Source organism: Coregonus lavaretus (assembly GCF_964263955.1).
Source record: "Coregonus lavaretus genome assembly, chromosome: 2".
NCBI classification, from domain to species: Eukaryota; Metazoa; Chordata; class Actinopteri; order Salmoniformes; family Salmonidae; genus Coregonus; species Coregonus lavaretus.
In genome coordinates, this window is record NC_139989.1 from 54,782,178 (window position 1) to 54,798,257 (window position 16,080).

At 43.7% G+C, this 16,080-nt stretch overlaps 2 protein-coding genes across 2 annotated transcripts; one reads left to right on the plus strand and one right to left on the minus strand.

The window, feature by feature from the left end:
• Positions 1-258: 258 nt before the first annotated feature.
• LOC311150133 (ras-related C3 botulinum toxin substrate 1-like) lies at positions 259-8,598 on the minus strand. Its single transcript, XM_084187431.1, has 6 exons — positions 8,252-8,598; positions 4,540-4,611; positions 3,040-3,157; positions 2,727-2,789; positions 2,273-2,432; positions 259-1,939 (listed from the first exon to the last, which is right to left on the minus strand). Exons 1-6 carry the CDS (start codon positions 8,284-8,286, stop codon positions 1,809-1,811), a joined length of 579 nt encoding a protein of 192 aa, XP_084043557.1. The 5' UTR covers positions 8,287-8,598; the 3' UTR covers positions 259-1,808.
• Positions 8,599-9,430: 832 nt separating this feature from the next.
• On the plus strand, positions 9,431-14,509 carry smim10l3 (small integral membrane protein 10 like 3). The gene is made up of 2 exons (XM_084143018.1): positions 9,431-9,770; positions 12,781-14,509. The coding sequence occupies exons 1-2, from the start codon at positions 9,591-9,593 to the stop codon at positions 12,799-12,801; spliced, it is 201 nt and encodes a 66-aa protein (XP_083999144.1). The 5' UTR covers positions 9,431-9,590; the 3' UTR covers positions 12,802-14,509.
• Positions 14,510-16,080: the final 1,571 nt, after the last annotated feature.

Here is a 16,080-nt window from a genome sequence, read left to right on the forward strand (position 1 = left end):
CGTTTAAGGTTCCTTTTTGACTGTCCTTTGGCACTTGTTTTAAGACAATTGCAATGTGAACCCTACAACTAGGTATCCTTATGCTCAGTCCTCAAAGAAGGAAGTACAATAGCATATAAGTCCTTAAAAAAAAGGCTTAAGAAACACTAATTGAGAAGCTAAGTGCTGTAACAACTGTAAATATGAATACCTCGATTGAGAAGCTTAGTACTGTGACTAAAATATGAATACCTCAAACGTAAAGTAAAATGCGCACGATCTGTTTAATTCAAATTTATTGGCTCTCAAAAAATTGACAAATCGCTTTATCCATAAAACTGAAGGGTCACAACATTGGCTCTGAGTTGGAGCGCAGCTTGATGCCTGGATAACAGTTACGTCATATCTTGTACTTCTGATCTAGTAGTTGAAAGATGTAAAAAAATATATAAAATGTATATAGCGATCCTAAATCACGCTTCAGTATATGTTGCACATTTCATGCTATCTGCATTAATTACAAAAGGCTAGACTTGTAGGAAAATTAAAGGTTTATTTGTAGGAGGTAAACAATATAGCATTCATAGTGTTAGTTTAAAAATACAGTGAGTGATGTGTAAATTAACTTCAGTGGAAAAAATTAATGATACAAAATAGCCAATTGAATTCACATGATTATAACCAAAGATGAGTATATACAAACACTACGCCGTTACTGACCGTAGCTTTGTTACCGTTAGAACATTCCTCAGTCATTTAAATGCTCTCTTTGTTACTTCACTTTCCAAGTAGTGGTGGCTACTGTGAATCAAAATGGGCTATTCACAAATAAAATACACAGAAGAAATCGCTGCATGAATGTTCTGATAAATGCCCAAAGACTAATATAAAAGGTGCTTTTATCGCATATCTCGACACCCAAAACAGTCCTCACATCCAATCTTCTCATATAAAGTTGCAAGCTTTGCATTTCTCAGGCAACGATTCGGTTCAGACAGTAGAGGGAGGACACATCAGGAGGGGTTGGGGGAATAAAACATTATTGACTGACAGTTCCAACCGTGCAACGAGGCATGCCAGCTCCCCCATTAAATACTGAAGGATCATGCTTTTTCCAATCGACAAAAAGCACTGTTGGCATAGACCAGCGTTTCCCAAACTTGGTCCTGAGCCTAAGTTGATCACTATTAGTAAAATTAGATTCATGGTACATTAATTTGTATTTGGACCTGAAAATAAAACTAGTGATGCTATTAACTTGGCAAGTTCTGGATTTACATAATGTTATACAGAATGCCCCCCCCCCCCCCAAATAGAATGCCATCTTACCCATGTAACCATTAACTGCAGTGCATCATGCCAAATTATTAGCTGTACTGTTAGGATGTAAATCAAAAAAATGTGCAACACGTTTAGTGTCTGCTGTACAGCTTCTAATATCTGCAGTATGCAGTTTGGCAACATCACGCTCCGCCTAAAACAACCTCTAAAGACTGTAAACAAACAATATGGACTACGAGTGGAAGAGCAAGAAATACAAAAACATTTAATCATCAGAAGTTTAAATCCATTTTTAGAAGGCCTCTGGAATTTCTTAGACTTCAGTGATGTGTGTGTCTATGCAAAGAAAAGGACTGGGTTCGGATTGTCATCAAAACCCATCTGTATGTTCAGTTTCTTTTAACAAAGGAACAGTTTGTCCCAGTGCTGTACTAGTAGTGAATATATAAAGGAAGGAAAGAATCGGAAGTAAAATGCTTTTGTGTCTGTGTTTTCTGTCTCCCCGCAAGGCGAGTGCCCACGTCCCGACACTTCCTGTCTGCAGGGTTCTAGAGCAGGGAGCACTTCCTCCTCCTCTTCTTGACGGGCGGGGGGCAGAGGACCGCCCGGATGGCCTCGTCAAACACAGTCTTCAGGCCGCGCTGGGTCAGGGCCGAGCACTCCAGGTACTTCACCGCACCTGAGCGACAGGAGAGAGAATGAGGAGACTGTTACTACTAATGCATGGCTCTGAATGGTGTGCATGTGTGTGTGCTGTCCAAGCAGGAGAGAGAAGCTAGTTACTCTTCACTCACTCCCTTTGAGATATCACTTTCTAAAGCTTTACTCAGAGAGCATGACTACATCCTCAGTAATGCATGAGTACAACCACTTTCTCCTGGTTAAGAAGGTTATCTGCATTCAAAGCATGAATTGTCCCTAACAGTAAACACACTCCCTAAACCTGCCTTCAACTTCATTCACATTCCGTCCATCCATCCATCATTGTCGCTGATGAACACTGAACACGTACCGATCTCTTTGGCCATGGCCAGGCCTTGGGGGTAGGTGATAGGGGTGAGCTTCTTCTCTCTGAGCTTGTCGATGGTGTCCTTGTCGTCCCTCAGATCCAGCTTGGTGCCCACTAGGATGATGGGCGTGTTGGGGCAGTGGTGCCTGACCTCTGGGTACCACTATGAAGAGAGACCACATCGGGAACGTCACTTTCACAGGGTTCCCATTAAATTTGTCATTACAGTTTCCATGACTTTTCAAAAGATGAAACTGATTTTTACTGGTTATATTATCAATCTTATGAAGAATCAATATGGACTGTATTTTCCAAAATGCAGCTCTGAAAAATAGTCCTAGACAATATAAATGTGTTTGAACTGAACATCATGTGCTGTGTTGTAGACAAGCTCCTTGTATTGACTTGTTAAGAGCTATGAGGAGTTATGATGAGTTGCTTCAAACAGGGCACCCACCTTGGCACGGACGTTTTCAAACGAGGCAGGACTCACGAGGGAGAAACAGATAAGGAACACATCCTGGAGAGAAAGAGAGAAGGAATAATCTGTCAGTGCCCGTGACAATCACTTCCGTAATCACAGTGTTCCTTACATACAAAGGTGTTCGTTTCCTTATATCTAAAATGTCCTTATTATTCCCCACAGAGATGAGGACTAGGCTATTTTTGACAGACTTTCCCGTAAGTACACAAAGGCTTCATTTCAAACAAAACAATGAGGAAGTTTCAGCTGTTCCCATGGCAACGCATGTCTGGTCTGTCAAACTTACCGTCTGTGGGTAGGAGAGGGGGCGGAGTCTGTCGTAGTCCTCCTGTCCTGCTGTATCCCACAGGCCCAGGTTGACTGGTTTTCCATCCACCATCACATTGGCAGAGTAGTTGTCAAACCTGTAGGGATCAGTCAACAGCTATGTGTGGGTATAGGCTAATAATCAACTTCAGACAACAAAGGAGAGAGAAGTGTATCCTATTCAACTTGATGTGAAAAGCTAAAGAGCGTAGCTGTATGTATCAGACTAACTAGAAATCATATTTCTACAAGGGAATAGAAGAATGTGAAGTAAATGTATAGATATTATTACATAAGCTCTTAATCCTTATTTAAAGGGACAATCAACAAGTGAAACAATAACAAAGCGTCATAAGACTGAGCTATAGATGCAAGGACTGACCATCCAAGATATCAAAATGATAGTTTAAAGCATGTTTTGAGGCTGTACAGCCCTCAAACTCAACTCTGGACCTCAAAGCCCGTTCCACTGCGTTTTTTTTTATTGTTCTCCTCTAATTAGGGACCGATTTAGACCTGTGACACCAAGTGGGTGCAATTAATTATCAGGTAGAACAGAAAACCAGCAGGCACCGAACCTCGTGGGGTAAGAGTTGAATACCCCTGCTATACAGTGTTGGTTTACAATTACAATGTTTTCAAACTTTGGAGTAAAACAAGCTTACATTTTGGGTTCTGATGGGGTACAACAGTTAAACTAAGCTCATGGAGCATTTATCTGTTATATTCTTCAAGAATCAATGTGTATATATATCATTCATTTATAAGTCCAAAAATGGATGTAGCAACTGCAGATTTCCCCTTTAACCTTTTCATTTGAATGTTTTACAGTATTTCCTCTTAAGAACAACTGGTTCAAACTGGTGAAAAACTATTGGTAAATCTGACCAGTGACCATCAATAATAAAACCTGGTCACTTATCTAAACTCAGGTGGCATAACCAGTTCATGTCACACATACAGATCAACATAACAAGTTAGTTCCAGGTCTGAGGTCAGATAAGACCTAAAAACCCTTATGGTGATTTACACCTTTGTTTTCCACAGGTATTTCTTCCCCGAAGGGAGTGCACACACCCAACCGAATGTTGATCTGCCGTTCATCTGCCGTTTGTTCGGACCGGTGTGTTTTAGGGACCACCCCGCCGGTGGACGTCTGACTGCCAACATTTCCGTCTGGCACTCTGTTCAGAGATGCTAAGTACTCTTGGCTGGCAAACGCTACCGGTGTGATGCTAAGGCCCTCAGGTTAGCATGATTAGCATCCCCAGCTGCCAACAAACATTTTGTCACCAAGTCCGATTTGTAGGTTTAGGTGGGGGGCAAAAGACAGCAATGTAGAGATGCCCACCCTGCCTAGCCCGAATAATGGTTGTGGAGACAGACATGGAGAGAAGTAGAGAGGTGTGGTGCTGGGGGTGTCTGGCTCCAGGGGGTTCCCAGGCCATGCCTCCCCGCTGGGGGCTGTAGAGGTACTCACACTGTGGGAATGTACTCTCCAGGGAAGGCATTGGTCGTGTAGCTGATCAGCAGACATGTCTTACCCACAGCTCTGGAAGAGGAGAAGATAACAGCACATGTCAATGTTATGGAACAAATCATAGGCTTGTAGGGGTGGCAGGTAGCTTAGTGGTTAAGAGCGTTGTGGCAGTAACCGAAAGGTCGCTGGTTCTAATCCCTGAGCCGACTAGGTGAAAAATCTGTCAATGTGCCCTTGAGCAAGGCACTTAACCCTAATTGCTCCTGTAAGTCGCTCTGGATAAGAGCGTCTGCTAAAATGTAAATGTTGTATGCCATATGCCAATTTTATAGCATGATGTCAATCCTCTGAAAGAACCAAGCTAAAGACATGGCTATGGTCTATTATAGAGAGCATTGAGGTCCCTACCAAACTTGACTCTGGGTGGATGGACAACACACACTTCAAAAGCTACCTTGAATGATTGTATGCCCTGCAGCCAGGAACTCAGAGACTTGGTTCAATTGAATAAGATTGAGATTCATGCTACCATCAGTCCTGTGTCTGAAGCCATGCAATGCCATCCTCTACACATTAATACATTGACAATCACACATTTCAGAGGATCATCTGCTTTCTTTTATGATCCGAGGTTCAGTAAAACCAACTCATGTCCGTAACTCTTTGAAATGTGGCCTAGTCACTATTTCAAAAGATAGCCGACGAATGGGAGTGAACAGTTATATTACCTCCTTAAATCAAAGAATAGAACAGTTCAGCCGTGGTTCCATCTATGACGTGTGGGCTTTAATTTCTCCTGCTGCCTGCAATATCCACCACACCCAGACCAGAGGATGCATACTCTGTAGTGTACACCCTCCCTCCCTCCTACACATTATGAGTGGAGTGCCCAAACAGATCGGATGCTATATGTAGATAAGAGCACCCTCCCACCACATAATTTAGGACCAGAAGTCCTTCTTTGACTACATGACCTGACCAGGAAAAACAAAACCACTACTTGGGCCTGTCTGGAGTTTTTTTTCTGATACGGTCATCCAAAAGTGCACAGTTATTTGAGTGGCTAACTACCAGCCAGGTGAGGAACAGGTTTGACCAAGCACCACTAGGGTAACTGAAATATGTTTGTTACTTAATTGTTGGGTAATACCTACCTACCAACCACTAGCAAAGGCTTTGTATCTACCTGGTTGGCAAACAGAGGTCGGTGAAGTGCAGTGAGTCAACATGTCTTATTACCATGCTCACACCTAAATGTTTGACCGGAGGCCATTTAACTTAGTTGGGAACTGCAAACATCAAGGAGTTATTCAGTCTAGATTAAATACTCCCTATGATCCAGACATTAATATTTGTATATAGAGTGAGTCAGTCCACCGGTCATGTTCTGGGATAGTTGAATGCATTCAGTTGCGCAACTGACTAGGTATCCCCTTTCCTTCTCTTTACTTCACACCTGGGAAATTTTTCTACGGAAACATTAGCTTGCTGGCAATGATGATGAATACCGGTTAACTGTTTTCACAATTTAGATTCAATGAAATGACCAAGTAAACGATGACAGAAATAAAATGGAGACAAGGTTTACTTGAGCCAAAAAATATATAAAAGCTTGAAATACAGCTTGCCAAGTACCTCAACTCATCCACGGAGTTGAACGCAGACTAGAGTTTTTGAAATGCATTTCAGCCCTGCCACAAAAGGACCAGCTGACATCATGTCAGTGATTCTCTCGTTAACACAGGTGAGAGTGTTGACGAGGACAAGGCTGGAGATCACTCTGTCATGCTGATTGAGTTAGAATAACAGACTGGAAGCTTTAAAAGGAGGGTGGTGCTTGAAATAATTGTTCTTCCTCTTAACCATGGTTACCTGCAAGGAAACACGTGCCGTCATCATTGCTTTGCACAAAAAGGGCTTCACAGGCAAGGATATTGCTGCTAGCAAGATTGCTCCTAAATCAACCATTTATTGGATCATCAAGAACTTCAAGGAGAGAGGTTCAACTGTTGTGAAGAAGGCTTCAGGGCACCCAAGAAAGTCCAGCAAGTGCCAGGACCGTCTCCTAAAGTTGATTCAGCTGCGGGATCGGGGCACCACCAGTGCAGAGCTTGCTCAGGAATGGCAGCAGGCAGGTGTGAGTGCATCTGCACGCACAGTGAGGCGAAGACTTTTGGAGGATGGCCTGGTGTCAAGAAGGGCAGCGAGGAAGCCACTTCTCTCCAGGAAAAACATCCGGGACAGACTGATATTCTGCAAAAGGTACAGGGATTGGACTGCTGAGGACTGGGGCAAAGTCATTTTCTCTGATGAATCCCCTTTCCGATTGTTTGGGGCATCCGGAAAAAAGCTTGTCCGGAGAAGACACGGTGAGCACTACCATCAGTCCTGTGTCATGCCAACAGTAAACCATCCTGAGACCATTCATGTGTGGGGTTGCTTCTCAGCCAAGGGAGTGGGCTCACTCACAATTTTGCCTAAGAACACAGCCATGAATAAAGAATGGTACCAACACATCCTCCGAGAGCAACTTCTCCCAACCATCCAAGAATAGTTTGATGACGAACAATGCCTTTTCCAGCATGATGGAGCACCTTGCCATAAGGCAAAAGTGATAACTAAGTGGCTCTGGGAACAAAACATCAACATGTTGGGTCCATGGCCAGGAAACTCCCCAAACCTTAATCCCATTGAGAACTTGTGGTTAATCCTCAAGAGGCGGGTGGACAAACAAAAACCCACAAATTCTGACAAACTCCAAGCATTGATAATGCAAGAATGGGCTGCCATCAGTCAGGATGTGGCCCAGAAGTTAATTGACAGCATGCCAGGGCGGATTGCAGAGGTCTTGAAAAAGAAGGGTCAACACTGCAAATATTGACTCTTTGCATAAACTTAATGTAATTGTCAATAAAAGCCTGACACTTATGGAATGCTTGTAATTATACTTCAGTATACCATAGTAACATCTGACAAAAATATCTAAAAACACTGAAGCAGCAAACTTTGTGAAGACCAATACTTGTGTCATTCTCCAAACTTTTGACCACGACTGTATTTGATTAACGTTTTATAAAAAGTATGATTTCAGCAAACAAAGAAAGGCCTGCAACAAAAGAGGACAAACACAGGTAAACGGTAAGGGTTTAATAATTTAACAAATGAAAGTATCGACGCATAGCAACTAGTGATGGGGGAAAAATCGATAGTTACATATCGTAATATAATTTATAATTGACTTCAAGTATCGATTTGTAAAAAACATAAAATAATAATTGGTAGCGTGGAGGAGTTGAGATACTTGGCTAGAATAGACATGTTTCAGCATCTGAATGTATACAACTATGGCAGAGAAGTGTCAGTGATTTGATTTATAAAGTTAGCACACCCACTTAATTTAGTCCCATTGATGATAAATCCAAACAATGAGGCATGCACAACAAATTAGGGAACCAGCTGATTTGCACAAATAACAATTGTGAGAATAACCATGTATTTGCTTGCCTAATGTTGTATTGTCATTGCTGAATTTGTTAATTTGGTAGTTAGTTACCTTTAGCTAACTTTTCACCTAGCTAACTAGCTACTAACAAGTTAACACATTCGCTAGCAAGCTATATAATTTATTTATTGACATCCACACCAAAGATAGATAGCTACTTAGCTAATGTTACATCATGTATTTAAACTTAGTAAACGTTCATAAACTTACCCGTCCCCAACCACGACACACTTTATGGCCTGCATTGTTCTGGACCGTACTACCAGACTGGTCCAGATGCGTCGCTCAGTCCGTTTACTAGGTTGGGTGCTAGCTAGCTTAGCTACCCACTCTTTTGTCTGAACTTGTTCAAACTTGAAATGTCTGGAATTATTTGGTCAAAGTAAGACTGATTGGCAAGGTTAGTGTGTGTCTTGTCCAAAGTGTCCGAGAAGATATCCGTAACTTCAATGTAACTTTGTTTTGAAGTGATCTTCCTACATTCCCATGCTTTCTCAACTGGAAGTTTTGGAGCAAACAGCTGCTATCACCCATTGAGGAAAAAACCCCAGAGGGAGAACTATCCGTTCACCGAGTCACTTCCGGTTGCTGTAGACGCCCACGCACTGATTGAAATCACTGATGTGCAGTACAGTAGTTTAATCCTAAAACCAAAGACAGTACATTGTGATAAAACGAAGGAAGCATCAAATAAAGAAAAGGGATATGAACGTGTATCTTTCACACAACATATATCCAATTATTTGGAAGTAAATTAGCCGTTTGAAAAAGTGTCTGAGTACCAAAATACACATTTGAGAAGTGTGAACAACTTTTTCAGGTAGTGTGGAGTTATTTACATTTATGTCATTTAGCAGACGCTCTTATCCAGAGCGACTTACAGTTAGTGAGTGCATACATTTTTATTTTTCATACTGGCCCCCCGTGGGAATCGAACCCACAACCCTGGCGTCGCAAACGCCATGCTCTACCAACTGAGCTACATCCCTGCCGGCCATTCCCTCCCCTACCCTGGACCAATTGTGCGCCGCCCCATGGGTCTCCCGGTCGCGGCCGTCTACGACAGAGCCTGGATTCGAACCAAGATCTCTAGAGGCACAGCTAGCACTGCGATGCAGTGCCTTAGACCACTGTGCCAATCGGGAAATAATCAGAAAATTATAGGCTGACATCGTGATGTTGATATACGGTATGGTATGCAAAGGTATCTGGTATACTTAGTAATCAGAACAGTATTAGAGAGACTAGTTTATCCAAATTATTATAGTCTCTGAAAAATAACTGATTATTTACGGACACCTTAGACTGTTACACCATGATGACGTTACCAGATATCATTGCATTGCAACTTCCGTGAGTCACACTGTTAATGTTCCGTTTGACCAAAACGGGAAAATAACGGTGGAATTCTCGGTTGGGGAGTACCTCGTCAAAAGACGAATGTTATAAACTCCAGACAACGATGGCAATATGCACTGTTGTATCTTCTTAACTAGTAAATAAGCTAGTTTTAATTCCGGGGGATAATCGCTGTGGCAGACATTGTTTTATGGCGGGTCTGTCTTATTTAGTGTTCCGTTTTTCGGGGTCCGCTGGTCGGACTTACGGGGTGTTTTCAAAAGGGTTGACGAGGACTTTGTTGATATTTTTTGATCTCGCTTGGCGACTGCGAATCAGATTCCCATACCTCTACCTCATCGCTTCGATGATGTTCAATGTGCGATTACAGGTAAACATATTCCTGGTTTAGGTGCACACAGTTTGCTTGAGCGAACATCTTATCTCATCTTCGCTGATTGACTGAGCTAGCTATAACTAACTTAGCTGCTAGCTCGCTTGCTAGATAACGTTTGTTAACTCGACAGCTAAATAAAAAATAAAGGTAATTTGCTAGTTTGCTAGCTAGTCTAAGAAGCCACAGCATAAGGTTTGGCAATGCAAATCAAGTTTGAAGTACAGTATCATGACCTTAAAGGAGGCAGATTTAGAAAGCCACTGCCCACTTCAAATCAAATCAAATCAAATGTTATTGGCCACATGCGCCGAATACAACAGGTGCAGACATTACAGTGAAATGCTTACTTACACCCCTTAACCAACAGTGCATCTATTTTTAACAAAAAAGTAAAAATAAAACAACAACAAAAAAAGTGTTGAGAAAAAAAGAGCAGAAGTAAAATAAAATAACAGTAGGGAGGCTATATATACAGGGGGGTACCGGTGTAGAGTCAATGTGCGGGGGCACCGGCTAGTTGAGGTAGTTGAAGTAATATGTACATGTGGGCAGAGTTAAAGTGACTATGCATAAATAATTAACAGAGTAGCAGCAGCGTAAAAGGATGGGGTGGGGGGGCAGTGCAAATAGTCCGGGTAGCCATGATTAGCTGTTCAGGAGTCTTATGGCTTGGGGGTAGAAGCTGTTGAGAAGTCTTTTGGACCTAGACTTGCCACTCCGGTACCGCTTGCCGTGCGGTAGCAGAGAGAACAGTCTATGACTAGGGTGGCTGGAGTCTTTGACAATTTTGAGGGCTTTCCTCTGACACCGCCTGGTATAGAGGTCCTGGATGGCAGGAAGCTTGGCCCCAGTGATGTACTGGGCCGTACGCACTACCCTCTGTAGTGCCTTGCGGTCGGAGGCCAAGCAGTTGCCATACCAGGCGGTGATGCAACCAGTCAGGATGCTCTCGATGGTGCAGCTGTATACTTTTTTGAGGATCTGAGGACCCATGCCAAATCTTTTCAGTCTCCTGAGGGGGAATAGGCTTTGTCGTGCCCTCTTCACGACTGTCTTGGTGTGTTTGGACCATGATAGTTCGTTGGTGATGTGGACACCAAGGAACTTGAACCTCTCAACCTGTTCCACTACATCCCCGTCGATGAGAATGGGGGCATGCTCAGTCCTCTTTTTTTTCCTGTAGTCCACAATCATCTCCTTTGTCTTGGTCACGTTGAGGGAGAGGTTGTTGTCCTGGCACCACACGGCCAGGTCTCTGACCTCCTCCCTATAGGCTGTCTCATCGTTGTCGGTGATCAGGCCTACCACTGTTGTGTCGTCGGCAAACTTAATGATGGTGTTGGAGTCGTGCCTGGCCATGCAGTCATGGGTGAACAGGGAGTACAGGAGGGGACTGAGCACGCACCCCTGAGGGGCCCCCGTGTTGAGGATCAGTGTGGCAGATGTGTTGTTACCTACCCTTACCACTTGGGGGCGGCCTGTCAGGAAGTCCAGGATCCAGTTGCAGAGGGAGGTGTTTAGTCCCAGGATCCTTAGCTTAGTGATGAGCTTTGAGGGCACTATGGTGTTGAATGCTGAGCTGTAGTCAATGAATAGCATTCTCACGTAGGTGTTCCTCTTGTCCAGGTGGGAAAGGGCAGTGTGGAGTGCAATAGAGATTGCATCATCTGTGGATCTGTTGGGGCGGTATGCAAATTGGAGTGGGTCTAGGGTTTCTGGGATAATGCTGTTGATGTGAGCCATGACCAGCCTTTCGAAGCACTTCATGGCTACAGACGTCAGTGCTACGGGTCGGTAGTCATTTAGGCAGGTTATCTTAGAGTCCTTGGGCACGGGGACTATGGTGGTCTGCTTGAAACATGTTGGTATTACAGACTCAGTCAGGGACATGTTGAAAATGTCAGTGAAGACACTTGCCAGTTGGTCAGCACATGCTCGGAGTACACGTCCTGGTAATCCGTCTGGCCCTGCGGCCTTGTGAATGTTGACCTGCTTAAAAGTCTTACTCACATCGGCTACGGAGAGCGTGATCACATAGTCATCCGGAACAGCTGGTGCTCTCATGCATGCTTCAGTGTTGCTTGCCTCGAAGCGAGCATAGAAGTGGTTTAGCTCGTCTGGGAGTCTTGTGTCACTGGGCAGCTCGCGGCTGTGCTTCCCTTTGTAGTCTGTAATAGTTTTCAAGCCCTGCCACATCCGACGAGCGTCAGAGCCAGTGTAGTACGATTCAATCTTAGTCCTGTATTGACTCTTTGCCTGTTTGATGGTTCTTCGGAGGGCATAGCAGGATTTCTTATAAGCGTCCGGGTTAGAGTCCCGCTCCTTGAAAGCGGCAGCTTTACCCTTTAGCTCAGTGCGGATGTTTCCTGTAATCCATGGCTTCTGGTTGGGGTATGTACGTACGGTCACTGTGGGGACGACATCATCGATGCACTTATTGATGAAGCCAGTGACTGATGTGGTGTACTCCTCAATGCTATCTGAAGAATCCCGGAACATGTTCCAGTCTGTGCTAGCAAAACAGTCCTGTAGCTTAGCATCTGTGTCATCTGACCACTTTTTTATTAACCGAGTCACTGGTGCTTCCTGCTTTAGTTTTTGCTTATAAGCAGGAATCAGGAGGATAGAGTTATGGTCAGATTTGCCAAATGGAGGGCGAGGGAGAGCTTTGTATGCGTCTCTGTGTGTGGAGTAAAGGTGGTCTAGAGTTTTTTTCCTCTGGTTGCACATTTAACATGCTGGTAGAAATTAGGTACAACGGATTTAAGTTTCCTTGCATTAAAGTCCCCGGCCACTAGGAGCGCTGCATCTGGATAAGCGTTTTCCTGTTGATTTATGGCCTTATACAGCTCATTCAATGCCATCTTTAATGCCAGCATTGGTCCACTTTGACACATCATGCTTGGTTGAGTGTCATTTCTTGTTTTCATACATTTACCAATGTCAGATTTACAAATTTAGCTAATTGTCTTTACCAATGTGTTTGTTATTTTCCTATTTGCAGGTCCATATCGAGATTCACTGAGTGAGTTACAACTGCCACAATTAAGGACCCAACACCCCTGACTCTGCTCATTAGTGTGCATCATCAGTCAGAACTTCCCAAAGAGACACCCTGCAGACCTCACACAATCAACAATGTGGAAGAGGGCACCAGAATCAGGAGCCAGTACACAACAGTTGTCTCAGCCACCCCTTGTCATAGGAACCCAGCGCCTTTGCTTGGGAAGGACACCATGATGATGTCATTAACAATGGCCGCCGGGGTGTGCAGAGATCTGTGAGGCTATATTGGGATACATCTCTCACAGCCACTCGCCAGCAAAGATTCTTGAGCCACCCATCTGGTCAGAGGAGACATCGGGAAGGATGACCAGTGGAATACGACACTGCCTTTTTGTCGCAGACCATAAGGAGGACTGAGAAACGGAAATGATGATGACAATGGAATTAATGTTTTTGGAACCTTTGTCTTGTTTCTTCTTCCTCTTAGAGTTATGTTTGAGGTGTTCATCAGTGCTCATCTGTAGTCGTCTCTGAAGGGAAAACTGGAACCTTGTCACATAGTTCCTCTCATATTGAAACATAAGTATCCACTAGCTTACATCTCCACCGCATGACATAAACCAGTGCATGTTTTTTGTTCTCAGTGGTTTGGGCATTTATTTTAGCGGTTTTGGAAAAGTGTGTTTGCCAATGGAAGGACGGTGAAGTGAGTTGGACAGAGGAAGAGGAGAAATGTCAGTGTAGGTCAGCAGGGCTATTGTTACAACCTTTCAGTGTGGGAACGGTCACCAATCAGTGTTGGAACGGTCACTTTTCGGTGTGGGAACGGTCATCTTTCAGTGTGAGAACGGTCACCTTTCAGTGTGGGAACGGTCACCTTTCAGTGTGGGAACGTCCCCTTTCAGTGTGGGAACGGTCCCCTTTCAGTGTGGGAACGGTCCCCTTTCAGTGTAGGAACGGTCCCCTTTCAGTGTAGGAACAGTCTCCTTTCAGTGTGGGTACGGTCACCTATCAGTGTTGGAACGGTCTCCTTTCAGTGTGGGAACGGTCACCTTTCAGTGTGAGAACGGTCACCTTTCAGTGTGGGAACGGTCATCTTTCAGTGTGAGAACGGTCACCTTTCAGTGTGGGAACGGTCACCTTTCAGTGTGGGAACGGTCACCTTTCAGTGTGGGAACGGTCACCTTTCAGTGTGGGAACGGTCCCCTTTCAGTGTGGGAACGCTCCCCTTTCAGTGTGGGAACGCTCCCCTTTCAGTGTAGGAACGGTCCCCTTTCAGTGTAGGAACAGTCTCCTTTCAGTGTGGGTACGGTCACCTTTCAGTGTGGGAATGGTCACCTTTCAGTGGGTACGGTCACCTTTCAGTTATAGAAATAGCAAGGTGCTTGTCGTGTAATGTAATCTATCCTTAGTGTCACAACTCCTCACAATTATTTAGAATGGAATTTTGCAGTGTAGGTGTAATGCAAAGAGTAAGGATCCAGGAAAGGAATGACTGCATGACACACACTTGTGTCACCGACTTGTCTGTATCGGTCATTGGCGCTAACGAGGTGGCATTTTAGGTTTGAAATAAATGGTTTATGATTTTGTCTTTGGTATGTACTCATCCTTATTTCTCAGTAAAGCATTTGTGGGTTTTGTCATTTCTTATAGTCACTTAATTAAAAGGGTAAGGAATGTAATATGTTTGTACCTCCTTGGAAACAATAAATTATTAAACAATTGACTATTTCTGTCATTTTATATTCTATTGAAATTACTATTAGGCTATAATCTTCATCTTGCATCCATACCCTAAAGACTAACCTCTGCCCTCTACCCTTATACACCCTCATGGTAATGTTTACTTAAGTGGGATCTATAGTAAGGATTTTAGTGTTAAATCTGTTATTTAACCCATATATCTCATCCAATCTATTATTAGAGGGTGACCAGAGGGCATAGCAGAGATACCATTTCAAAGGAGAACAGTGTGACTATTGACGTCATTCATTCATCCACCCAAGATGGATTACATAGCCCACAGATGATTTACAATGTGGATCAATTCATTTAATTAAATGTGGGTTTCAGATCAATTTAATTTCAGTCAATTCAACATATCACCTTATGGGTGAAGCAGGATATTGTCTCTGCAATCAAGATGATCCATTGGTAAAGCTGGAGCTGATCTGTTAAAGATTGTCTTAGAAAAATATTGTAAGGAAGTGAACGTTATTTATAATAAGGGTTACATGGAGAAAATCAGACCTCTGAAATGAAAATGGTTCGCCCTCCAGCAAAATATATTTTACCTAAACCCTCCCTGAATGCTTGAAAAAAACTAACAAGTGACCCTCTATACCCCAAATAATAATTTAAACATGAAGTGAATAGCAGAGAACATGTCTACCGTTTACCCTCACTTCTTGGACAGACCAGAACCTTAGATATGCAGTTTTAGAAACTGTTCTTCGTCCTGTAAGCAATGGCATTGAGGAGTATAACACCTCAGTCATCGGCTTCATCAATAAGTGCATCGACGACGTCGTCCCCACAGTGACCGTACGTACATATCCCAACCAGAAGCCATGGATTACAGGCAATATCCGCATCGAGCTAAAGCTGCTGCTTTCTAGGAGCAGGACACTAATCCGGACGCTTATAAGAAATCCCACTACGCCCTCAGATGAACCATCAAACAGGCAAAGCGTCAATACAGGATTAAGATTGAATCCTACTACATCGCTCGTTGGATGTGTCAGGGCTTGAAAACTATTACGGACTACAAAGGGAAACCCAGCCGCGAGCTGCCCAGTGACGCGAGCCTACCAGACGAACTAAATGCCTTTTATGCTCGCTTCGAGGCAAGCAACACTGAAGCATGCATGAGAGCACCAGCTGTTCCGGACGACTGTGTAATAACACTCTCGGTAGCCGATGTGAGCAAGACCTTTAAACAGGTCAACATTCACAAAACCGCAGGGCCAGACAGATTACCAGGACGTGTACTCAAAGCATGCGCGGACCAACTGGCAAGTGTCTTCACTGACATTTTCAACCTCTCCCTGACTGAGTCTGTAATACCTAAATGTTTCAAGCAGACCACCATAGTCCCTGTGCCCAAAGAAGCGACAGTAACCTGCCTAAATGATTACCGCCCCGTAGCACTCACGTCGGTAGCCATGAAGTGCTTTGAAAAGCTGGTCATGGATCACATAAACAGCATCATCCCGGATACCCTAGACCCAATCCAATTCGCATAACACCCCAACAGATCCACAGATGACGCAATCTCAATCGCACTCCACACTGC